Source organism: Ovis aries, chromosome 6 (genome assembly GCF_016772045.2).
Source record: "Ovis aries strain OAR_USU_Benz2616 breed Rambouillet chromosome 6, ARS-UI_Ramb_v3.0, whole genome shotgun sequence".
Classification (NCBI taxonomy): domain Eukaryota; kingdom Metazoa; phylum Chordata; class Mammalia; order Artiodactyla; family Bovidae; genus Ovis; species Ovis aries.
Genome location: NC_056059.1, coordinates 91,193,882 through 91,218,726, shown reverse-complemented (window position 1 = coordinate 91,218,726; position 24,845 = coordinate 91,193,882). Strand labels below are relative to the sequence as shown.

The 24,845-nt window shown below is 38.3% G+C and overlaps 1 protein-coding gene across 2 annotated transcripts in view; it reads left to right on the top strand.

Annotated features, from left to right (window-relative positions):
* Positions 1 to 24,845, top strand: part of CDKL2 (cyclin dependent kinase like 2) — a 42,803-nt gene that overhangs the window by 1,482 nt on the left and 16,476 nt on the right. Inside the window, exons 2-9 of one of the 2 annotated variants that reach the window (XM_060417224.1) lie at positions 372 to 456; positions 1,492 to 1,691; positions 12,649 to 12,843; positions 15,093 to 15,271; positions 16,935 to 17,047; positions 19,755 to 19,894; positions 22,268 to 22,356; positions 24,130 to 24,265. In XM_060417224.1, the coding sequence (XP_060273207.1) occupies positions 1,524 to 1,691; positions 12,649 to 12,843; positions 15,093 to 15,271; positions 16,935 to 17,047; positions 19,755 to 19,894; positions 22,268 to 22,356; positions 24,130 to 24,265 (1,020 nt within the window). In that variant the 5' untranslated portion in view covers positions 372 to 456; positions 1,492 to 1,523. The remainder of the gene's footprint in view (positions 1 to 371; positions 457 to 1,491; positions 1,692 to 12,648; positions 12,844 to 15,092; positions 15,272 to 16,934; positions 17,048 to 19,754; positions 19,895 to 22,267; positions 22,357 to 24,129; positions 24,266 to 24,845) is intronic. The other variant, XM_012180171.4, reaches the window with a different exon arrangement.

The following is a 24,845-nucleotide window of genomic DNA, read 5'->3' as shown; positions in this document are numbered from 1 at the left end:
CAAATGTAAACTGATGAAAATGTATACATGGGGTTTTCACAGTTTGCTAGAACAAAGAGAATATTTGTTTTGTCGTAGTCATTAGTGTACCAATAGGGAAGAAAAGAAAATATAACAGTTCACAGTCTGGGTGGGTAGATTAATTTTAGATTTTCATAAGTACACAACTAATGTTATAGGTAAGAATTTGTTTCTCTCCAAGTTTTATGAATGAGTGTTTCTGTATTGTCAGGTTAAAAACTTTCAATTATGAATCATCATTTGAATACATATTTTGTTGTTGCTTAGTAGCTAAGTTGTGTCTGACTCTTTTGTGACCCCAGGCACTGTAGCCCACCAGGTTCCTCTGTCCATGGGATTTTCTTTTTCAGGCAAGAATCTGGCGTGGGTTGCCATTTCCTTCTCCAGGAGATCTTCCCAGCCCAGGGATTGAACTTGTGTCTCCTGCCCTGGCAGGTGATTATTTCTCAGCCACCAGGGAAGCTGGACTATATTACCAAAAGACTTCCCCCCCCGCAAAACTTTTAGAATCACATTGAAATTAAAAGCAATATTTTTTATTTTCTGCTTCTGGAATTTAATTTCAAAAACAGATATAAAAGTAAATTTAACTTTGAGGTTGTAGTTTATTAGTTTTTATATTTCTTGACAATCAAAACTTATGAATTAAAACCTAACTGTGTCTGGACTGAAAAGTTTCTTTCTATTCCAAAATATCAAGTGGAATAGTTGCTAGTCCTTCACCAATCATTGGTAAAGTAAGACAGATTTTGTTAGGATTGCCTTTTTGCAGAAAATGTCATATAATGTGATGTAAAATAATTCTAAACACAAAATTCAAATAGTCATACTTCTAGTGATTAATCATTAAAGGATTTTTGAAATACAGTATTTGGAACATTAACATTTAATTTTTAAAAATCTGCTTACATACTGTGTGACTGTTATTTAATATGTTCAATGTAAGAATTTAATTACTATGGTAAGAAAAGTTAAAAAAAATAGTTTATCAGAAGTTGTTAGTGTTACCTTGGTAATACATTCCCCAACTGATTAGAAAGGCTATAAAGATCCTTAATTTTGATCTTTTAAACCTGATGTAAAAAAATAAATTTTATCTTCACTGAAACCAGATTCACTTGGTTTTCACATTTAAGTGAAAAGGAACTGTGTTTTTCTAAGGTAGACTGTAATTGTTTTGTATAATAGTTCAGGCATTGCTTTATCTGCATTAAAAATATATTGAGATTTCACTAACATGACATTCAGTTATTTAAATTTGAAGTTAATGGCTTCAGTTCCGCTTGCCTTGTCTATTATGAAATGTATGTGAATATTTTGAAAACATAGCTTAGATGGGAATAAATACACAGGACAGCTATTAATGCAGTGTCTGCTCTAATATGGAAAACAAGTGAGGAAGAATTAATTTGGGAGGGTAGAGGAATTAATGTATTCAGCATAATTAATGCCATATTTTGGTTCCCACAGAGAGAAAAATTCCTAGTGGTTTTGAATTAAAAATGGAAAAATATGAGAACCTAGGATTGGTTGGAGAAGGGAGCTATGGAATGGTGATGAAGTGTAGGAATAAAGATAGTGGAAGAATTGTGGCCATCAAGAAGTTCTTAGAAAGTGATGATGATAAAATGGTTAAAAAAATTGCCATGAGAGAAATCAAGTTACTAAAGGTGAGTAAACACATATATTGAATTGAGAAAAAAAAAAAAAAAAAGAGTTGTTTCTTGGTCAACAGTTTTGAAAGTGCTTTTTTAATATTTGTTTTATTTCCATAAGTAAATTTAAAGTATAGATTTTTGTTTTCTCTTTTGGTAATAAACAGAAGGATTACATCTGAGTATTCATTTATCCATAACATAATTTTTTATTATTTATTTGGATGCTCCAGGTCTTAGTTACTACAAGCAGGCAGGATCTTTAGTTGTGGCATGTGGGATCTAGTTCCTTGACCAAGGATCGAACCTAGGTCTCCAACACATTGGGAACCCAAAGTCTTAGTCACTGGACCACCAGAGAAGTCCCAAAACATGATTTTAAAAGTATTTGTTGCCCCTCTTTCTCTCTGTCTGCCTATCTATTTACCAACAACTGTGTTGGGAGTCTTAAAGACCACCCCAAGTTTCAGTGATTAGGAGGACTCACAGCACCCAGCAAATAGTTGTACTCTTGGCTATGACTTGTTAAAGTAAAAAGATATACAGTAAAATAAGCAAAGGGAAAAGGCACATGGGGTGAATTTCAGAGGAAATCTGTCGCTTTTCTCCCAGTGGATTAACACAGGATGCACTAATTTCCTCCAGCAATGAGTTATAACACTACTTGTGATTGTCTAGTAAGGAAATTCATTAGAGACTCAGGGCCCAGAGTTTTTTTTTACAGGGCTTGTCATAGCAGTACTCCCTGCTTTGCTTGTACCAAAATTCCAGACTCTTAGTAGAACTGCAGGTATTCAGCATACACCATATTGTTTGCACCATGAATCACTTTATCAGTTCTAGAAATGAGGGAACACTTCTGAAATCCAAGTACCTAGGTACAAGCCAAGGGCTTACTTCGCAAGCCAACTTTCTAAGGATAAAGATCTCAGACCTGCTATGTTAACTCCCTCCCCCGCCCCACCCCCATCAATCTAACTGGAAGTTTATCCATTTTATTTATCTTTAGAAAGAACCAGTGTTTGGCTTTGTTGGTCTTTCTTGTGTATTTCTTTTCTATTTCATTAATTTTTGTTCTTTAACATTTTATACCTTCTACTTATTTTGGGTGGGTTATTTTACAGTTCTTTTCTTTAATGTTTTGAGTTATATGCTTAACTTCTTTTATTTCTAGTTTTTTTTTTCCTCATATATGCATTGAAGGCTGTCATTTTCCTTCTAAGAATAGCTTGTATGTGTCCTAGAAATTTTGATTAGCAGTGCAAAATATTTTCTCATTTTCCTTCATTTCCAAACGTGTGGAAATTTCCTAGGTTTTTCTCCCTTGGTTATTTAGTTTTGACACAATTGCCCTGTGATCTGAGTATGTACTATGTAAGATTCTTATTCCTTTGATAAATACCTAATATTTGTCTTTTCCATTATTTATCAATTATTCGTACATTTCTGAGCTTCCATCTGGGATCATTTTCCTTGTACTTAAATCACATCCTTTATTTTCGTTGAAGCTAGCAAGGAATGTTGTTCGTTTGTGTTTGTCTTTCAAAAAAAGTCTTTGCTTTCTGTTTAAGAGAGTGTTTTCACAGGACATAGAGCTCTACGTTGGCAGTTAGTTACATTTGATATGCTCAAGATAACATTACACTGTTCGGCTGGCTTTTATTTGCATTGCTTCTATTGAAAGGTCAGACATTCCTAGTGGGTCTTTTTTTTTTTTTTTTTCTGGATGCATCAAAGCTTTCTCTTTAATTTGGCTTTCAACACTTTTACAATAATATGCCTAGGTGTGGGTTTCTTTATATTTATCTTGCTTGGATTTTATGGCCCTTGCATCTATAAAATAATGTCATTTGTCATTTCTGGAAAATGCTCAGCTATTACTGTTTCAGGTATTGCTATGGTCCCATTCTTTTCTCTTCTCCATATAAGATTTCAGTTTCATATATGAGACCTTCCTCATATGTGTCTTATATTCTCTTGTGTTTTTCATCCTGTTGTTTTCCCTTGCTTCATTCTACAGATTTTCTTCTGACCTATCCTCTAGTTCAGTAGTTCTTTTTTAAAATTTTATTTGTTTCTGACTGTGTTGGGTCTTCGTTGCCATGTGGGCTTTTCTCTAGTGAGGCATGGGCTCTAGGGCACTCAGGTTTCAATAGTTGTGGCATGTGGACTCAAAGAGTTGCAGGTCCCAGGTTCTAGAGCACAGGCTCAGCAGTTGTGGTACACAGGCTTAGAAGCTTCGAGGCATGTGGTATCTTCCTCGATCAGGGATCGAACTCCCGTTTCCTGCATTGGTAAGGCGAATCCTTTACCAACGAGCCACCAGGGAAGCCCCAGTTCAGTAGTTCTGTTTCAGCTATATCTAATCTATTGGTAAACTCACCCACTGATTTCTTATAGACATATTTTAATGTTCTAATTTTTAATTCAATCCTTTTCCCTATAATTTCCATTTTGCTGCCAAACCCTCTATTTTGCTTTCTATTTAAATCACAGGCTTTTCTAAAGTCCATGTCCAGTAAATAGCTCTCCCACGTTTATTTCCATTGTTTTTCTCTTGGTTTTGGATTGAGTCTTATCTCTTGATATGCCAGTATTAATTTCTAAAAGTTCTATAGAGTTTCTGGATGATGCTATCTTCGCCCCGAGAGGAGTTCTGTTTGCTTAAATGAGGCTCTTGAGGGTACTCTTAAGGTGCTTGGTGGCACTAACATTCAGAAATTTTCTAGAACTTTTCTGTTCTAGAGTTTTTCTTTGGGTTCAAATCTATTGTATCACTTTTTTATGGTTTCAGTTTCCCTCAGTTTTTTGACATTGATTTTTTATGCATAGTCACTTATATGTGATAATTCCAATATCTGAACTCATATTGCATCTGTTTTGATCAACTTTATCTTCTGATTTTTTTTTTTTACTTATAGTACCATTTCTTTGCATGCCCTGGTTATCTTTATTTTTTTCTCTAGATATTACATTTGAAACATTTTTTTTTTTTTAGGAATAATTTGAGGCTAAAGTGAAGATGTTTTCTTCCCAAGATTTTTTTTCTTCTATGTTCATGGGCTACTGTGCCAGATAGCAATTTTCAGCTTCAAATCACTCCTTTTTGCTCTGCTTTGTGAAACTGGAGGGGGCCTCTGCAGACAGTTCTCCTTTTGCCAGCTTGTATGATTTTAGGCATTGTCAGTAGAGGCTTCCTTTCCTGGTGGGTCCTTTTTTTGGCATGAAGTGAGCAGATCATTGGGGGCAGGAGAAGAAGGAGACGACCGAGGATAAGGTGGCTGGATGGCATCACTGACTCAATGGACGTGAGTCTGAGTGAACTCTGGGAGTTGGTGATGGACAGGGAGGCCTGGTGTGCTGTGATTCCTGGGGTCGCAGAGAGTCGGACACGACTGAGCGACTGAACTGAACTGAACTGAGCAGATCATCATATGGTGGACTTGGTAGCTTGTGTCAACATCATTCATGGAACACTTCTGGTGCACCTGCACTTTCTCCACTTGGCTGGCTGATGTCCTGTGGCAAATGTCTTCACCACTGGCAGTCTGTACATTCCTATGGCACCCATGCCTTCTCTAATGAAGTCGGAATCTCAGCTTTGGTCCGTTAGTAAGAAAAGCAGAGCAATAGAGGAAGAGAGAGGGGGATGGGGGATAATATGAAACAGCCTGTGTTTTAATTTAATTCAGAAGTGTATTGTTCAATCTCTGCCTATTTTGAGATTTTCCAGTTATCTCTGTGTTATTGATTTATAGTTTAATTCCATTTGATCTAACAGAAGGCATTGCATGATTTCTGTGTTTCAATTTGTTAGTGTGGTCTGTGGCCCACAGAGTGGTATATCTTGGTGCATATTCCACATGAGGTTAAGAAAAAAGTTACTTCTTCTGTTGTTGGATGAAGTAGTCTATAGATGCCAGTTCTACCCAGTTGTTGGATTGTGTTCTTGAGTTCAACTCAGGCCTTACTGATTACCTGCCTGCTTGGATCTATTTCTGTAAATGTTGACATTTCCAACTATGATAGTAGATTCATGTATTTCTCCCTGCAATTCTCAATTTTTGCATCACATAGTTTGATTCTTTCTTGTTAGGTGCATTTTGTTGTTGTTGCTCAGATGCTAAGTTGTGTCCAAGGCTTTGTGGATACAAACTGTAGCGTGCCAGGATCCTCTGTCCTCCACTATCTCCCAGAGTTTGCTCAAATTCACATCCATTGAGTTGAGATGCTATCTAACCATCTCATCCTCTGCTGCCCTCCTCTCCTTTGCCTTCAATCTTTCCCAGCATCAGGGTCTTTTCCAGTGAATCAGTTCTTTGCATCAGGTAGCCAAAGTATTGGAGTTTCAGCTTCAGCATTAGTCCTTTCAATGAATATTCAGGGTTGATTTCCTTTAGGATTGACTGGTTTGATCTCCTTGCAGTCCAAGGGACTCTCAAGAGTCTTCACCACCTCAGTTCAAAATCATCAATTCTTTGACACTCAGACTTCTTTATGGTCCAACTCTCACATCCGTACATGACTATTGGAAAAACCATAGCTTTGACTAGATGGACCTTTGTTAGAAAAATGATGTCTCTGCTTTTTAATGTGCTGTCTAGGTTTGTCATAGCTTTTCCTCCAAAGAGCAAGTGTCCTTGAGTTTCATGGCTGCGGTCACCATCTGCAGTGATTTTAGAGCCCAGGAAAATAAAATCTGTCGCTGTTTCCACTTTTTCCCCTTCTATTTGCCGTGAAGTGATGGGACTGGATGCCATGATCTTAGTTTTTTGAATGTTGCGTTTCAACCAGCTTTTTCAATCTCTTCTTTCACCCTCCTCAACAGGCTTTTTAGTTCGTCATCACTTTCTACCTTTAAAGTGGTATCATCTGCATATCTGAGGTTATTGATATTTTTCCCAGAAATCTTGATTCTAGCTTGTGATTCGTTCAGCCTGGCATTTTAGGTGATGTCTCTGCATATAAGTTAAATAAGCAGGGTGACAGTATACAGCCTTCTTGTACTCCTTTCCCAATTTTGAACCAGTCAGATATTCTGTGTCTGGTTTTAACTGTTGTTCTTGACCCTAAATGATGATGCTGTCAAAGTCCTGAATTCAATATGTAAGCAAAATTGGAAAACTCAGCAGTGGCCACAGAACTGGAAAAGTTGAGTTTTCATTCTAATCCCAAAGAAGGGCAATGCCAAAGAATGTACAAACTACCATACAATTTTGCTTATTTCACATGCTAGTAAGGTTGTGTTCAAAATCCTTCAAGCTAGGCTTTAGCAGTACATGACCTGAGAACTTATAGTTTACAAGATAGTTTCAAAGAGGCAGAGGAACCAGAGATCATATTGCTAGCATTCTTTGGATCATGGAGAAAGCAAGGGAATTCCAGAAAAACATCTACATCTGCATCATTGACTATGCTAAAGCTTTTGACTCTGTGGATTATGAACAGTGACAAATTCTTACAGAGATGGTAGTACCAGACCACCTTACCTGTCTCCTGAGAAACCTGTAAGTGGGTCAAGAAGCAACAGTTAGAACCAAACACAGAACAACTGACTGTTTCAAAACTGGGAAAGGAGCACACAAGGCTATGTATTGTCACCCTGCTTATTTAGCTTATATGCAGAGTATATCATGTGAAATACCAGGCTGAAATAAAGATTGCTGGGAGAAATATCAACAACCTCAGATATGCAAGGAATACCACTCTAATGGCAGAAAGTGAAGAGGAACTAAAAAGCCTGTTGAGGAGGGTGGAAGAGGAGATTGAAAAAGCTGTTTCGAAACTCAGCATTCAAAAAATTAAGATCATGGCATCTGGCCCCATCACTTCATGGCAAATAGAAGGGGAAAAAGTAGGAACAGTGACAGATTTGTTTTCCTGAGCTCCAAAATCACTGTGGACAGTGACTGCAGCCATGAAATTCAAGGACGTTGCTTCTTGGAAGGAAAGTATAAAAATGTTAATCGCTCAGCAGTGTATGACTTTTTGCTACTCCAGGGACCTGTCACCCACCAGGCTCCTCTGTCCATGGAATTCTCTAGGCAACAATACTAGAGTGGGGTGCCATTCCCTTCTCCAGGGGATCTTTCCCACCCAGGGATCGAACCTGGGACTCCTGTGTTCACAGGAAGACTCCTTACCATCTGAGACAAACCTAGACAACATATTAAAAAGCAGAGACATCATTTTTCTGACAAATGTCAGTATAGTCAAAGAACCACAGCCTTGTCTAACTCAATGAAACTAAGCCGTGTCGTGTAGGGCCACCCAAGACAGACAGGTCATGGTGGAGAGTTCTGACAAAACGCGGTCCACTGGAGAAGGGAATGGCAAACCACTTCAGTATTCTTGCCTTGAGAACCCCATGAACAGTATGAAAAGGCAAAAATATAGGACACTGAAAGATAAACTCCCCAGGTCGGTAGGTGCCCAATTTGCTACTGGAGATCAGTGGAGAAATAACTCCAGAAAGAATGAAGAGATGGAGCCAAAGCAAAAACAACACCCAGTTGTGGATGTGACTGGTGATGGAAGTAAAGTTCAATGCTGTAAAGAGCAATGTTGCATAGGAACCTAGAATGTTAGGTCCATGAATCAAGGCGAATTGAAAGTGGTCAAACAGGAGATGGCAAGATTGAACATCGACATTTTAGAAATCAGCAAACTAAAATGGACTGGAATGGGTGAATTTAACTCAGATGATCACTATATCTACTATTATGGGCAAGAATCCCTTAGAAGAAATGGAGTAGCCATCATAGTCAACAAAAGAGTCCAAATCCAGTACTTGGATGCAGTCTCAAAAATGACAGAATGATCTCTGTTCCTTTCCAAGGCAAACCATTCAATATCACAGTAATCCAAGTCTATGCTCTAACCGGTAATGCTGAGGAAGCTGAATTTGAATGGTTCTGTGAAGACCTATAAGACTTTCTAGGACTAACACCCCAAAAGATTTCCTTTTCATTATAGGGGACTGGAATGCAAAAGTAGGAAGTCAAGAAACACCTGGAGTAACAGGCAAATTTGGCCTTAGAGTACCAAATGAAGCAGGGCAAAGGCTAATAGAGTTTTGCCAAGAGAATGCACTGGTCATAACAAACACCATCTTCCAACAACACAAGAGAAGACTCTACACATGGACATCACCAGATGGTCAATACCGAAATCAGATTGATTATATTCTTTGCAGCCAAAGATGGAGAAGCTCTATACAGTCAGCAAAAACAAGACTGGGCGCTGACTGTGGCTCAGATCATGAACTCCTTATTGCCAAATTCACACTTAAGAAAGTAGGGAAAACCACTAGAACATTCAAGTATGACCTAAATCAAATCCCTTATGATTATACAGTAGAAGTGTGAATAGATTCGAGGGATTAGATCTGATAGACAGAGTGCCTGAAGAACTATGCACAGAAGTTCGTGACATTGTACAGGAGGCAGTGATCAAGACCATCCCCAAGAAAAAGAAATGCAAAAAGGCAAAATGGCAGTCTGAGGAGGCCTTACAAATAGCTATGAAAAGAAGAGAAGCAAAAGGCAAAGGAGAAAAGGAAAGATATACCCATTTGAATGCAGAATTCAAAAGAATAGCAAGGAGAGATAAGAAAGCCTTCCTCAGTGATCAATGCAAAGAAACAGAGGAAAACAATAGAATTGGAAAGACTGAGATCTCAAGAAAATTAAAGATACCAAGAGAACATTTCATGCAAAGATGGGCACAATAAAGGACAGAAATGAAATGGACCTAACAGAAGCAGAAGATATTAAGAAGAGGTGGCAAGAATACACAGAAGAACTATACAAAAAAGATCTTCATGACCCAGATAATCACGATGGTGGTATCGCTCACCTAGAGCCAGACATCCTGTAATATGAAGTCAAGTGGGCCTTAGGAAGCATCATTACAAACAAAGCTAGTGGAGATGATGGAATTCCAGTTGAACTGTTTCAAATCCTGAAAGATGATGCTGTGAAAGTGCTGCACTCAATATGCCAGCCAATTTGGAAAACTCAGCAGTGGCCACAGGACTGGAAAAGGTCAGTTTTCATTCCAATCCCAAAGAAAGGCAATGCTAAAGAATGCTCAAACTACCACACAGTTGCACTCATCTCAGACGGTAGTAAAGTAATTCTCAAAATTCTCCAAGCCAGGCTTCAGCAATGTGTGAACCGTGAACTTCCAGGTGTTCAAGCTGGAATTAGAAAAGGGAAAGGAGCTAGAGATCAAATTGCCAACATCTGCTGGATCATGGCAAAAGCAAGAGAGTTCCAGAAAAACATCTACTTCTGCTTTGTTGATTATGGCAAAGCCTTTCACTGTGTTGACCACAACAAACTGTGTAAAATTCAGAAAGAGATGGGAATACCAGACCACCTGACCTGCATCTTGAGAAATTCGTATGCAGGTCAAGAAGCAACAGTTAGAACTGGACATGGAACAACAGACTGGTTCCAAATCAGAAAAGGAGTACATCAAGGCTATATATTGTCACCATGCTTATTTAACTTCTATGCAGAATACATCATGCAAAATACCAGGCAGGATGAAGCACAAGCTGGAATCAAGATTGCTGGGAGAAATATCAGTAACCTTAGATATGCAGATGATACCACCCTTATGGTGGAAAGTGAAGAAGAACTAAAGAACCTCTTTAAAGAGGAGAGTGAAAAAGTTGCCTTAAAACTCAACATTGAGAAAACAAAGATTATGGCATCTGGTCCCATCACTTCATGGGAAATAGATGGGGAAACAATGGAACCAGTGTGAGACTTTATTTTTTTGGGCTCCAAAATCCCTGCAGATGGTGACTGCAGTCATGAAATTAAAAGATGCTTGCTTGTTGGAAGAAAAGTTAAGACCAACTTAGCATATTAAAAAGCAGAGACATTACTTTGCCAACAAAGGTCCATCTAGTCAAAGCTATGGTTTTTCCAGTAGTCATGTATGGATGTGAGAGTTGGACTATAAAGAAAGCTGAGCACCGAAAAATGGATGCTTTTGAACTGTGGTGTTGGAGAAGACTCTTGAGAGTCCCTTGGACTGCAGGGAGATCCAACCAGTCCATCCTAAAGGAAATCAGTCCTGAATATTCATTGGAAGGACTGATGCTGAAGCTGAAGCTCCCCTACTTTGGCCACCTGATGCAAAGAGCCGACTCATTTGAAAAGACCATAATGCTGGGAAAGATAGAAGGCGGGAGGAGAAGGGGACGACAGAGGCTGAGATGGTTGGATGCCATCACCAACTCAATGGACGTGAGTTTGAGTAAACTCTGGGAGTTGGTGATGGACAGGGAGGACTGGCGTGCTGCAGTCCATGGCGTCACAGAGTCAGACACAACCGAGTGACTGATCTGAACTGATGTTTTTTCCATTAGTAATGCATGGATGTGAGAGCTGGATCATACAGAATGCTGAGTGCTAAAGAATTGATGCTTTCTAACTGTGGTCCTGGAGAAGACTCGAGAGTCCCTTTGACTACAAGAATATCAAACCAATAAATTATAAAGGAAATCAACCCTAAATATTCATTGGAAGGACTCATGCTGAAGCTGATGGTCTAATACTTTGGCCACATGATGAGAACTGACTCACTGGAAAAGACCCTGATGGTGGGAAAGATTGAGGGCAGGAGGAGTAGGGGGCAACAGAGGTTGAGATGGTTGATTGGCATCACTGGCTCAATGGACATTAGTCTGAGCAAAATCCAGGAAGTAGTGGAGGACAGAGGAGCCTGATGTGCTACAGTCTATGGGATCGCAGAGTCGGATACGACTCAGTGACTAAACAACAACAAATAGTTGATTTAAAATGTTCTGTTAGTTTCTGGTATACAGCAAAGTGAATCAGTTACACATATACATACAATCATTTTAAAAGAATATTATTTTTCCATATTGCATTACAGAGTGTCCTTCTCTTTTCTTATTGTATTCTGAATAGATTCTGAATTCGTTCCTTTTTGATTGTTTCTTATCTTGCAACAAAGTGAGACCCTTCTGGACCAGCTATCTGAAGGAGGTTCATTTTCAGGAGAAGCTGTGGTCTTGTTCCAGGCTAGCAGGAATCCACCCTGGTTCACAGTGATATTCCTAACAACAGAAGCCCGAGTGTGGGATTTATTTACATTCTCCTTAATTTCTCTGAAACTTGTAATTGCAGATTTGTTCATAATGAATTGTTTTGCCTTCCACTTGGTTTCACTGACAGACTGCTTCCAGCAAATGAGTTTCTATGGGATTGTTCACCCCTCCTCTCTTGTTTCCTGGTACCATTCAGTTCTTAGGATGCTTTCACTGACAGTCTGTGAACCCTGTTCTCATTAAATCAAAGAAGGGTAATTTTTTGGTTTTGTTTTTCTTTTCAGGGTATGTCATCAGCTTTGGAAAACTCTGCTCTGCTAGCTTTGTAACCACAGATAATCTTATGGTATATCCCTAGACTCCTGTTTGACCTTGATGGTGCCACCTCATTTGTTGGGGGTCGGGGTCCTCAGTTCAGTTCAGTCGCTCAGTCGTGTCCGACTCTCTGCGACCCCATGAATCGCAGCATGCCAGGCCTCCCTGTCCATCACCAACTCCCAGAGTTCACCCAGATTCATGTCCATCGAGTCAGTGAGGCCATCCAGCCATCTCATCTTCTGTCGTCCCCTTCTCCTCCTGCCCCCAATCTCTCCCAGCATCAAAATCTTTTCCAGTGAGTCAACTCTTTGCAAGAGGTGGCCAAAGTACTGGAGTTCTAGATCCTTCTTAATTTCATCAGAGATGAAGCTACCTTCTTTTTCTCATTGGCTTTATTGTGTTCTCTGAGAGGAGAATGGAGCAGTAAGGATATAGTTTCACAATTTATACTGTTTATGCATTTTATTTAGATGTTTTTCTTGTGCTGAGATCTATTTTATGCTGTGACTATTACTAATAATTGGGTCCTCTAAAAAATTATTTTTCACTTTTTTTTTTTGATAGCAACTAAGGCATGAAAATCTGGTGAATTTGTTGGAAGTATGTAAGAAAAAAAAGCGATGGTACCTAGTCTTTGAATTTGTTGACCATACGGTTCTTGATGACTTGGAGCTCTCTCCAAATGGACTAGACTACCAACTAGTTCAAAAGTATTTGTTTCAGGTTATCAGTGGGATTGGATTTTGTCACAGTCACAATGTAAGTATTCAGTTTAAATAATTATTTATAAAGTTGAAAAGTTGGGAGCATATACAGTGAATACCCATATACCTATTGCTGAATTCTATACTTGCTAACATTTTGTTATATTTGTTTTATGAAATATTTATTCATCTTTTCTTCCATTTGTCTACTTATTAATCTGCCTGATTTATTTATGCATTATTTGAAAGTAAGTTACAGACATCAACTTCAACTCTATATACTTGAGCTATGCATGTTATTAACTAGCCTTTACTGTGGATATCTAGGATATAATAGAAGTTAGTAGCTTTAGCCTATGCAAAATGCTCAGCAGTGTCAGTTTCTGGTCCTCTGAGAGTTTACAATAAACATATTTTCAAAATTTTCAAAATAAAATTTACTTGTATTAGAGAATTAGACCTAATTGAATTGTGGTGTTGGAGAAGACTTTTGAGAGTCCCTTGGACTTGCAAGGAGATACAACCAGTTCATTCTAAAGGAGATCAGTCCTGGGTGTTCTTTGGAAGGACTGATGCTAAAGCTGAAACTCCAATACTTTGGCCATCTCATGTGAAAAGTTGACTCATTGGAAAAGACTCTGATGCTGGGAGGGATTGGGGACAGGAGGAGAAGGGGACGACAGAGGATGAGATGGCTGGATGGCATCACGGACTCGATGGACATGAGTTTGGGTGAACTCCAGGAGTTGGTGATGGACAGGGAGGCCTGGCGTGCTGCGATTCATGGGGTCGCAAAGAGTCAGACACGACTGAGCGACTGAACTGAACTGAACTGACTGAGAATTTGTACTATTGTTTCCCAGTGTCCTGTTTTCTCTTTCCATAGTCTCTTTTATAACCAACTGACCTTTTTTACATTTATAATTTTTACAAATGTAAAAATTTATGTTTTTTGCCTCTTTACATTTATAATTGCTTGATGTATGCCTCCACCTGGGTGCTCAGAAATCCACCTAAAAACACATATTGCTGAAACTAAACTGCTAATTATTCTTAACCACAATTAACCTTCTCTAGACTTTTCTATTTTTGTTAATGGATCCACCATTCCTTTAGATTCCCAAGTTTAAGGAAAGTATCTGAGATTACTTCCGAAATTCTGTTGATTTTAGAATATTTCTACATTCCACCTCTTCCTTTCCATTCCCTTGAGCACCAGACTAGCACTGGCCCTTTGTTTTTGTTGTTCAGTTGTTAAGTCATGTCCAAGTCTTTGAAACCCCACAGACTGCAGCATACCAGGCTTCCCCGTCCTTCACTATCTCCTGGAATTTGCTCAGACTCATGTCCATTGAGTTGGTGATGCTGTCCAACCATGTCATCCTCTGTCATCCCCTTCTCCTCACACCCTCAATCTATCACCTCCTATTTGTCCCACTGCTCTTCTTCCCACTTCTAGTCACCCTCTTTGCTTTATCTTGTTTATGGCCTTCTTTAAATGTTCAGTATCTTCTTTAAACACCATATGGGTCATGTCATGGGTTCCCATGGGTTCCTATCACCTTGACATGAACTCAGACTTCCCAGGCTGGCAGTTGAGGCATAACCTGTTAAGTAACCTCTACTCCAGGAAAAACATTTCCCTAGTGGCTACTGGTCTACTCTCATTCTCACTCTTTTGCTCTTTTTGTCCCCTTCACTTGGATTGCCCTTTCATTTCTACATTTATCTAGGTCACATTAGTATTAAAGACCTGTCTTAGAGCCCACCTTTTTCTTCAAAAATTTTCCCTGACCACCGCAGTCTTCAGTGATAGCTTTACTGTCTTAGTCTTGAGAGCCCTCATTATCAGAGCAATTGATTGGAAATTCACTGAAGGCAAAAGAAGGGGCTGGCAGAGGATAAGATAGTTAGATAGCATCACCAATTCAATGGACATGAATTTGAGTGAACTCCAGGAGATAGTGAAAGACAGAGGAACCTGGTATGCCACAGTCTTTGGGGTCACAAAGAGTTGGACATGCCTTAGTGACTGAACAACAACAGCAACATATATTTCACTCAATATCATTATTCGTTTAAATAAAATTTAATTGTTTAAATAAAATTTCAAGCATAAATGTTCTTTTTTCCCCAGCTAGGTCTCAGGTTCTTTAAACTCAGGAACAACTTTATCTGCTTCTATCTGTCTTCATTATAGGAACAAAACCAGTGCCCTGCATGTAACAAGTGCTTAAAAAAAGTTAATTTGCTTAACTTGATGTGCCGATCAATATATGTCATACTCTGCTTTTTATATCATAGATTATACACAGAGATATTAAGCCAGAGAACATATTAGTCTCCCAGTCTGGTGTTGTCAAGCTATGTGATTTTGGATTTGCACGGACACTGGCAGCTCCTGGGGAGGTGTATACTGATTATGTGGCAACGCGATGGTATAGAGCTCCAGAGCTGTTGGTTGGTGATGTCAAGTATGGCAAGTAAGATGTCGTTAGCAAGGTGGGGTTGCAGAGGGCAGACTTGACTCTCTTTTTTTCATAAAGTGGAATATGTTTTCAATATAATGACAGTCCCTCTAACTGGGCTTCCTTGGTAGCTCAGCAGTAAAGAATCTGCCTGTTAATGTAGAAGCCACGAGTTCGATACCTTGGTTTCGGAAGATCCTCTGGAGAAGGAAACGACACCCCACTCCAATACTCTTGCCTGGGAAATCCCATGGACAGAGGAACCTGGTGGCTACAGTCCTTGGGGTTTCAGAAAGAGTCAGACATGACTTAGTGACTCAATACTTGCCCTCTGCGATGGCCCACACCCTTGTCTGTGGAGTGTGTTTCTGTCTAAATAGATCCTACTTCTTACATTAAGAAAAAAAAAATCCCTCTAATACTGAAAGGAAGTTTTCAGTTTAGAAAACTTTAGAAAGTGATTTGTAATCATTTTTGTGTTTCCCCTTTAAACATTCTTGTGAAATGGGTTGGTATGAGTATGATTATTTTAGAGGTAGAGAAATCCAGGTGAGTAAGTGGTCTGTTTTTAACAGTAAGTTAGAAATAGATATATTTATCACTTGTAAAGAGAGGTAACATTGATTAGGTAAGTCTGACACTTGCATTGAGGCCGAGCTGAGTGGGCAAGGGTGGGGGTAGAAATGGAATCAAAAGAACCATTTTAAAAATACAAATCATCTTCATAAATGAATTCTTCAAAGAAGACGGGATTGCAGGTTTTACCAGTTTCAATAGAAATTGTTCTAAAATATTTTCTTTAATTTCTCTGTTTTTAGAGCATATATCATTTAATATTTTCTTGATTACTCTGAGCTCTCATTTACTGCCATGCTGTAATTTCCGCCAGCTATGGCCTTAAGCAATTTCAAGGTAGCTGTTCCTATGGTAATGATGCCAGAATATTCTAAGTTCTTGTGACCAATTTTTAAGAGAGTTTTTCTGTTTTCTCAGTATTAGCTTTCTGTTCTCCTTGTTGTTTGTTTCCCCAGTCACCATCTTGTTCTGGTATGCTGTTTTCAGTGTCTAGTTGGATAGACTGATGAACCTTGTTCAAATTATGTGTAAACAAAAATGAGTAGCCTCTGAAAACAAACCTGGAGGGCTTATTTCCAGAATTAAGTATACTTAACAAGCATTTTGACTCTTTGGAAGCCTTGTGTCACATGCTTGAAGTTTCCTGAAATCTGATTTATGTAATATTGGAAGTTAATACTTAAAGTTTATAGAAAAAAAAACACTTGAGCATAATTTAAGGCTTACTATTACTTTTCTTGATACCAAGAATACAAAAATAGTAATATGCAAACGACAGAGGATGAGATGGTTAGATGGCATCACCAACTCAATGAACATGAGTTTGAGTAAACTCTGGGAGATAGTGAAGAACAGGAAAGCCTGGTGCACTGCAGTCCATGAGGTGGCAAAGAGTTAGACATGACTTAGTGATTGAACAACAACAGCAACAATATACAAAACAGATTCAGTCATAGTGAACATATTAGGTGTTGGTGATGGACAGGGAAGCCTGGAGTGCTGCAGTCTATGGGATCGCAAAGAGTCCAACATGACTGAGCGACTGAACTGAACTGAAACCTATTAGGATCCCGGATTTTACATCACATTGCTTTTCTTTCAGGGCTGTTGATGTGTGGGCCATTGGCTGTCTGGTAACTGAAATGCTCATGGGGGAGCCCCTCTTTCCTGGAGATTCTGATATTGATCAGCTATATCATATTATGGTGTGTTTAGGTAAGATTATGCATCTGTATTTTAAATTTTAGTTATTTTTTCCTATGTGGTTTTGTTTGTATTGATTTTGCAAGTTGTTGGTTCACTAAAGATGATGCGTGTTTTGAATGAATATAGGGAGCAAATAGGAAAGCATCACTCTCTCTCTCTCTCTCTATATATATATATATAGATGTATATATTCATATATTCATTCATTCATCCTCTGCCTGGCTTTTGTCTATCTGACATATGATCCTAATAATGCTTTTACATGTCCTCCTGCCCAGCTCCCCTCTAAAGAACAGAGCAGACACTGGACATTTTTCTGCACTTTTGCATTCAGTAAGTCACACGTAGAGAGAATACAAATGATCATATTATCTTTGGGTCAGCAAGCATTTGGTATAATATGACTATTACCTCATTCTCATCTTTACATTGAGTGGCACAGGGACTTCCAAGGTAATTTAATCTTGCCTCAGTTAGGACTTTTGCTGTTTGGACAGAATTTCAAAGCAACATTATCAAAGTCTTCTCATATTTGTTGAAATGTCAACTTTCTGTTGGGTGAAGGAGTTTGGAAAATGGAAATTATGGGAAATATCTTGAGGATTAAATGTTTAGGTTAGAAATTCCATAAACAACACAGTGGTTTCTTACAGCAGAATTTTCATATGTAAATTTTATATTCAGTCAATTAGTCAGTTCAGTCACTCAGTCGTGTCCAGCTCTTTGTGACCCCATGGACTGCAGCACACCAACTTTCCTATCCATTGCCAACTCCCGGAGCTTACTCAAACTCATGTCCATTGAGTCAGTGATACCATCCAACCATCTCATCCTCTGTCATCCCCTTCTCCTCCCGCCTTCAATCTTTCCCAACATCAGGGTCTTTTCTAGTGAATCAGTTCTTCTCATCAGGTGGCCAAAATATTGGAGTTTCAGCTTCAGCATCAGTCCTTTCAATGAATATTCAGGACTGATTTCCTTTAGGATAGGTTGATTGGATCTCCTTGCAGTCCAAGGGACTCTCAAGAGTCTTCTCCAACACCACAGTTCAAAAGCGTCAATTCTTCCATGCTCAGCTTTCTTTATAGTTCAACTCTCATATCCATACATGACTACTGGAAAAACCATAGCTTTGACTAGATGGACCTTTGTTGGCAAAGTAATGTCTCTGCTTTTTAATATGCTGTCTAGGTTGGTCATAGCTTTTCTTCCAAGGAGTAAGTGTTTTTTAATTTCATGGCTGCAGTCACCATCTGCAGGGATTTTGGAGCCTCCCAAAAGAAAGTCTCTCATCTCTTACTGTTTCCATGGTTTCCGCATCTGTTTGCCATGATGTGATGGGATCAAATGCCATGATCTTAGTTTTCTGAATGTTGAGTTTTAAGCCAACTTTTTCACTCTCCTCTTTCAAGAGGCTCTTTAGTTCTTCTTCGCTTTCTGCCATAAGGGTGGTATCTTCTGTGTATCTGAGGTTACTGATATTTCTCCCAGCAATCTTGATTCCAGCTTGTGCTTCATCCAGCCTGGTATCTCGCATGATGTGCTCTGCATAGACGTTAAATAAGCAGGGTGACAATATACAGCCTTGACATACTCCTTTCCTGATTTGGAACCAGTCTGTTGTTCCATGTCCAGTTCTAACTGTTGCTTCTTGACCTGCATACAGATTTCTCAGGATGCAGGTCAGGTGGTCTGGTATTCCCTAGAATTTTCCATAGTTTGTTGTGATCCACACAGTCAAAGGCTTAGGCGTAGTCAATAATGCAGAAGTAGATGTTTTTCTGGAACTCTCTTGCTTTTTCAATGATCCAGTGGTTGTTGGCAATTTAATCTCTGGTTCCTCTGCCTTTTCTAAATCCAGCTTGTACATCTGGAAGTTCACTTACTGTTGAAGTCTGGCTTGGAGAATTTTGAGCATTACTTTGCTAGAGTGTGAGATGAGTGCAGTTGTGGGTAGTTTGAGCATTCTTTGGGATTGGAATGAAAACTGACCCCTTCCAGTCCTGTGGCCACTGCTGAGTTTTCCAAATTTGCTGGCATATTGAGTGTAGCACTTTTACAGCATCATCTGTTAGGATTTGAAATAGCTCCACTGGAATTCCATCACCTCCACTAGCTTTGTTCGTAGTGATGCTTCCTAAAGCCCACTTGACTGCATTCTAGTATGTCTGGCTCTAGGTGATTGATCAACCATCGTGGTTATCTGGGTATTTTATATTAGGTTAGGTATTAAAATCGAAAGTGATTAAATCAGGCAAAAATCACTTGGGTAAAAATCAAATTCTTAAAGAGTGGAAGTTATTTATTTAGATTAGATTCTGACCATACAACTATTAGTATTTTCACTTTGGGTCAGCATTTTGTGCTTTGTTGTTGGAAATAAAGTATTTTTCTATACAATTATAAGAAATTATGCAATGTTCTTTACCTGTCCTTTTCCTAAGCTCCACCCTCATGTCTTCAAGTTTCTACACAGTGGCGTGGGAACTTTTTGAATAAGTATGTTGAGATATGAATGTCAATTTCCTTTGAGTTGACTTTGTGTCAAAACCACCATAATGACTGCCAGGCACCACCACAATAAGAGCACTGTCTTTGGTTGCTTTTGCATGCTGAGAGAGTCCCCACTTTACATACTGAGTTCCTCTCAACTCTACTCCTCACTGCCTGTCCTGTGATGCATAATGACAGAGATGTGTGCCATTCTCACTGCCAGGGAATCTAATTCCAAGACATCAGGAGCTGTTTTATAAAAATCCTGTGTTTGCTGGAGTGAGGTTGCCTGAAATCAAAGAAATGGTACCTCTTGAAAGACGCTATCCCAGACTCTCTGAAGTTGTGATTGATTTAGCAAAGGTAATCAATACTTTTTTTTTTTTTGCTCTTTCTGACAGGGAATTTATATTATGGGGATTTGATTTTCTCTTTTTCTTTTCTGATCTACTTGATCTTTTCGGTCAACAGTTTCCTCTGACAACTTAAATTTTTGTACATTAAGAAAGGAGAAAGGGGCGGCAGAGGATGAGATGGTTAGACAGCATCACTGACTCAATGGACAGGAATTTGAGCTAATGCGGGGAGACAGTGGAGGACAGGGGAGCCTGGTGTGCTGCAGTCCATGGGGGCACAAAGAGTAGGATACAACTTAGCCGCTGAACAACAACAACAACATTAAGAAAGAGTTTAATTTGGTGGGAACAGAGATGGAGGAATGTCAGAGATAAAGGCCTGAAATTTTTGCTTGTTTTTTAAAAAAAATCATTTTGTATTATCTAGTGTGTTTTAAGTGTGAAAACAGTCCCATAATGATGTGTTTTTAATGTTTAACATTTAAAATGTAGGCCTTGTATAAGTGGAAAAGAGAAGAAAATAGGATAAGAAAATAAAAAGACAAGTAGAGAAGTATTAAAGTCTAGGGCTTTAATTTAAAGTATTAAGGTCTACAGATCCTGTTCTGTAGTATATTGTTAAAAAGCAGTTTTGTTCAACCACTAGATTCACTGAAGCTAATTTTTACATGATCATCACCTTTGTCTTGTATTTAATTGAGGAAGATATTAGGGACATTCTCACTGGATCAAATTGTTTTTAAAAGTGGACCTTTTGAAATTATTAGCTCAAAAAAAACCTCATTAGTTAGGATTGTCCTAAAGTGTTGTTTTTTTGGGGGGGGTGGCCCACGCCATGTGGCATGTGAGATCTTGGATCTTGGTTCCCTGACCAGGAATCAAACCCAAACCCATGCCCTCTGCTGTGAAAGCACAAAGTCTTAACCCATTGGACGACTAGGGAGGTTCCTGTCCTAAAGTTGATAAAATAAATATCTCTAAAAGAGCAGGGTCACTAAGATATTTTTGGCTTTTTTACTTCTTTAAATAACTCATCTTAAAAAAGCTTAGTAAGCTTATGAATAGTTATAACAAGTTCTTAGAAAAATACATTGTTATTTTTCTACATAATGTAACAGATCCAAATATTCTTTATTTAGACTAGCTTTATGATCTGTCTATAAAGAGATTTAAAAGGAATAAAGGTAAAATGATTGTCCAGCTTATGCCCCTTATGGTAGAATCATATGACTTTTTGAACATTTTATTATAGGAAATCTTAAACATAGAAAAGGAAGTAGAAAAAATAGTGGTGTCACGAACCCCCATAAGCTGGTCATTAGCTACAATGGTTAGAAATCTTTGGCAAATATTTCATCTATCCTTTCCACACACTTAGGAATTTTGTTTTCCTCATCAGTTTTTTACTGTGCGGCCTGGGGATCTTATTTCCTTGACTAAGAGTTGAACCTGTGCCCCCTTAGTGGAACCACAGAGCCTTAAGCACTGGACCACTAGGGAATTCCCTCAGCGACATATTTTTTTGGAGTATTTTGAAGCAAATTGCAGATATTATGGTATTTCACTTATAAATACCTTAATTATTTGCATGATTTTCTTGTTCATGTAAAGCTACTTATTGAGTCCCTTCTATTTTTACTAGCTGTGAGTGGTTCCACTGGGACGGAACAAGATATAATAAAATGTATATGAAAATGAAAGAACAAGATAAAATGAAATCATCTATGTCAAGTGTCTAGCACAATAATAGGTGCAGAGTAGTTCCCTTCCCTTCCATTCTGCAAATACTGTAAATTTTAAAAATTCTCAAAAATTTCCTAATGTAAAATGTCTAATCAGTGCTCAAAGTTTCATTAATTTTCTCATAATTCCTTTTTATGGTTTGAATTAGGATCCACATGAAGTCTAGAGATCACAATCAGTTGATATGTCTCTTTAAGACAATTTACAAGCTCCTCTCCACCTCTTTGTTTTTTATTTAAACCTTGCCATTTATCTGTTAAAGAAAATAGGTTGTTTGTCCCATAGGATTTTTCACACAGTATAGTTTAATATGTTCTTCCATTTCCCATATTTTGTATAAACTCATAGTAGAGCTGGAGCTTGATTGGAATTAGGTTGAATTTTTGGCAAGAATACTTCATAAGAGGTTTGTATATTCAGAGACACTGAATGTCTGGTGGTCTTTCTTTTTGTGATATTAGCAGTCATTGGTGGTCACTGTCTAGATTTGTGCTTTATTCCTTATCACTTATTATAGATGTTTAAAATTCATTGACTCTGAAGAAGAATTTTCTATGTTTACACATGTAAATGTAGGCAGTTTTTCTTTGATATGAACTATATATACTGAACTGATATATATTCCTTGGTTTCCCAGAAATGCTTACATATTGACCCAGACAAAAGGCCCTTCTGTGCTGAGCTCCTGCACCATGATTTCTTCCATATGGATGGATTTGCTGAGAGGTATGGTACTATGTGTTCTATGTCACATCAATCTAGAGTCAAAGTAAGGCTGCCATAGCAGTACATAACAGTAACAAACAGTATTTCTGTACCCACCTATTCTAACAGGATCTCAAATGTTTACCACCCTACCTCCATTCACCCTTAGCAACAACACATTCCTAGGAGTGGTTCCCTGTATTTGCTAAGTTAGGGCCCTTGGTTTTCACAAAGCAGTCCCTTCATGCCATTCTTTCTGTCCCTGTGATGACCTCTGTCACTCAGGTCACTGATTTCTGGTCTTGCTATCAGCTGTGCGATGCTATTATCTTGGGTCCCGATGTATTTGCAAAGGTGTCATCTCCTGTTGCTGCTGAACTTACACCACACCCAGTCCTATGACACTGCTGACTCTGTGAATGCACATGGAGACCCTGATGTGCCAAACCTGTGGGTGCCAGAGTAGCTGGCATGGTCTCCTGTGCTGCTCCAGCTGCGGGCATCAGTACAGCTGACAAAACAAAAAATAGGGAGATAAGTGGCAATGATATTGCTTTATGTTTTTGCTAATCTATTTATTATTTAACTTAGTAAAAGATAACTGGATCCTCGTATTTGCTTCCACATTTGATTTCTTATGATATGTTGTTTTGGTTGAAATACACAGAGAAATTGTGGCCTCACATACATATGTAGTTGGAAAATGGAAGAGAATTTTGATAGTTGTTTTAGGTCACCGTGGGTATTTTTCTTTGATTCCATACCAAAAACTTTGATACCATACCAAAACTTGACAGTGGTAGTTTCTTAAAGGTTGCTTGTATTGTGGAATCTGAAACTGTATCAATGAACTTTTCCCATTACATTAAAATCCACTTGTCTGTCTTGCACTTTGAGTAGATCATGCATGCTTTTGTAGAATCATTCATTAGTCATTTGGAAAATACTCTTTTGCTAACTTATGTAGAGCTTTATTTAATAATGTTGACATTTCATTGGACTATATAAAAAAGTTACATTCTCATCAGAAAAACCTTCAGTATTAGGAATCTGCTAAGTTCACGGTAGTGGATACAAGTTGAATGAAATTCTAATTTTTTATAAAAGTGTGAATTTTATCATTAACGCAAATATTATCGGATTTTTCCTTGAAGTAATAAACTCCTTTGTTCATTTTTTAAAAGAAAATATCTGCTGATTACCCCAAGTCTGAGTAGTAATAATTTTTCTGTCAGTTTTTCAAGTAATAATGTTCCATGAAGAAAGTGGCTGGTTTAGCTTGTAACTCAACCAGCTACACAAGTGCTTTTCTTAAGACAACCATTGCACTTTTATTTGCAGCAAAGGTACCTTTTCAGGGGTATAGACTTAACAGTAAATATATATATTTACTGTTCCATCAGGGACGTTCTTAAAACTGCCCCCTCCCCAACTTAAATTTGAGAACTTGTGGCTAGAAGAATATAATAAAATCTGTGTAAGGTCTGTAAAGTTTGATGCCTCTGCTTCAATCTTGGTAAAGTACCTGCAGTTTACCCCCCCAGTGCTTTTTATTTCATCAAATGTCAGATGGTGAAAAAGAAGTCACCTTCATAATAAGATAAGAGCTTTGATCTTATGAACCTCCTGAAAGATTTTCAGAGATCCCCAGTGATCTGCAGAAACCTCATTTCTCATTTTGAATAACACAGTCTAGTTTAGTACTCAATTCTTAAAGATAAGTATCTTGAACACCAATTTTTCCTAGATTTATCTGTTTCATACAGTCTTATTGACAAATGTATTTTTGTGTAGGTTTCCTCAGGAACTGCAGTTAAAAGTACAGAAAGATGCCAGAAACATTTCTTTATCTAAAAAATCTCAAATCAGAAAGAAGGAAAAGGAAAAGGATGAGTCTTTGGGTGAAGAGAGAAAAACACTTGTGGTACAGGTAAATTTCCATGTTTTAATGCATATTAAATTTCAAGTTTAATATATCCTTAAATTTGAGGGAGGTATCGGATATGAAGATCTTAAAAGTTTCCTGGGTGGTTAACAAGTTCACTTTTAGCTTAGTATAAAAATGTATTTTCTGTAGACATTACCTGTTTTAAAAAACATCTTAGGATATCATGTACTGAATGCCTACTGTACACAAATCTGTACAATAGGGCTTGTCAGTAAATCATACTCATTCAAGAACATTTAGACATGCATGTGTACACTCATATGCAAATACATACACCATTTTTCCCCCTTAGATAATAGGAGAGAAAAATAGAATTTTTAGAATTTTGTATAAAGTAGAGCATTTAAAGGAGAAGGCAGTGGCACCCCACTCCAGTACTCTTGCCTGGAAAATCCCATGGATGGAGGAGCCTGGAAGGCTGCAGTCCACGGGGTCGCTGAGGTTCAGGCATGACTGAGCGACTTCACTTTGACTTTTCACTTTCCTGCATTGGAGAAGGAAATGGCAACCCACTCCAGTGTTCTTGCCTGGAGAATCCCAGGGACGGGGAAGCTGGAGGGCT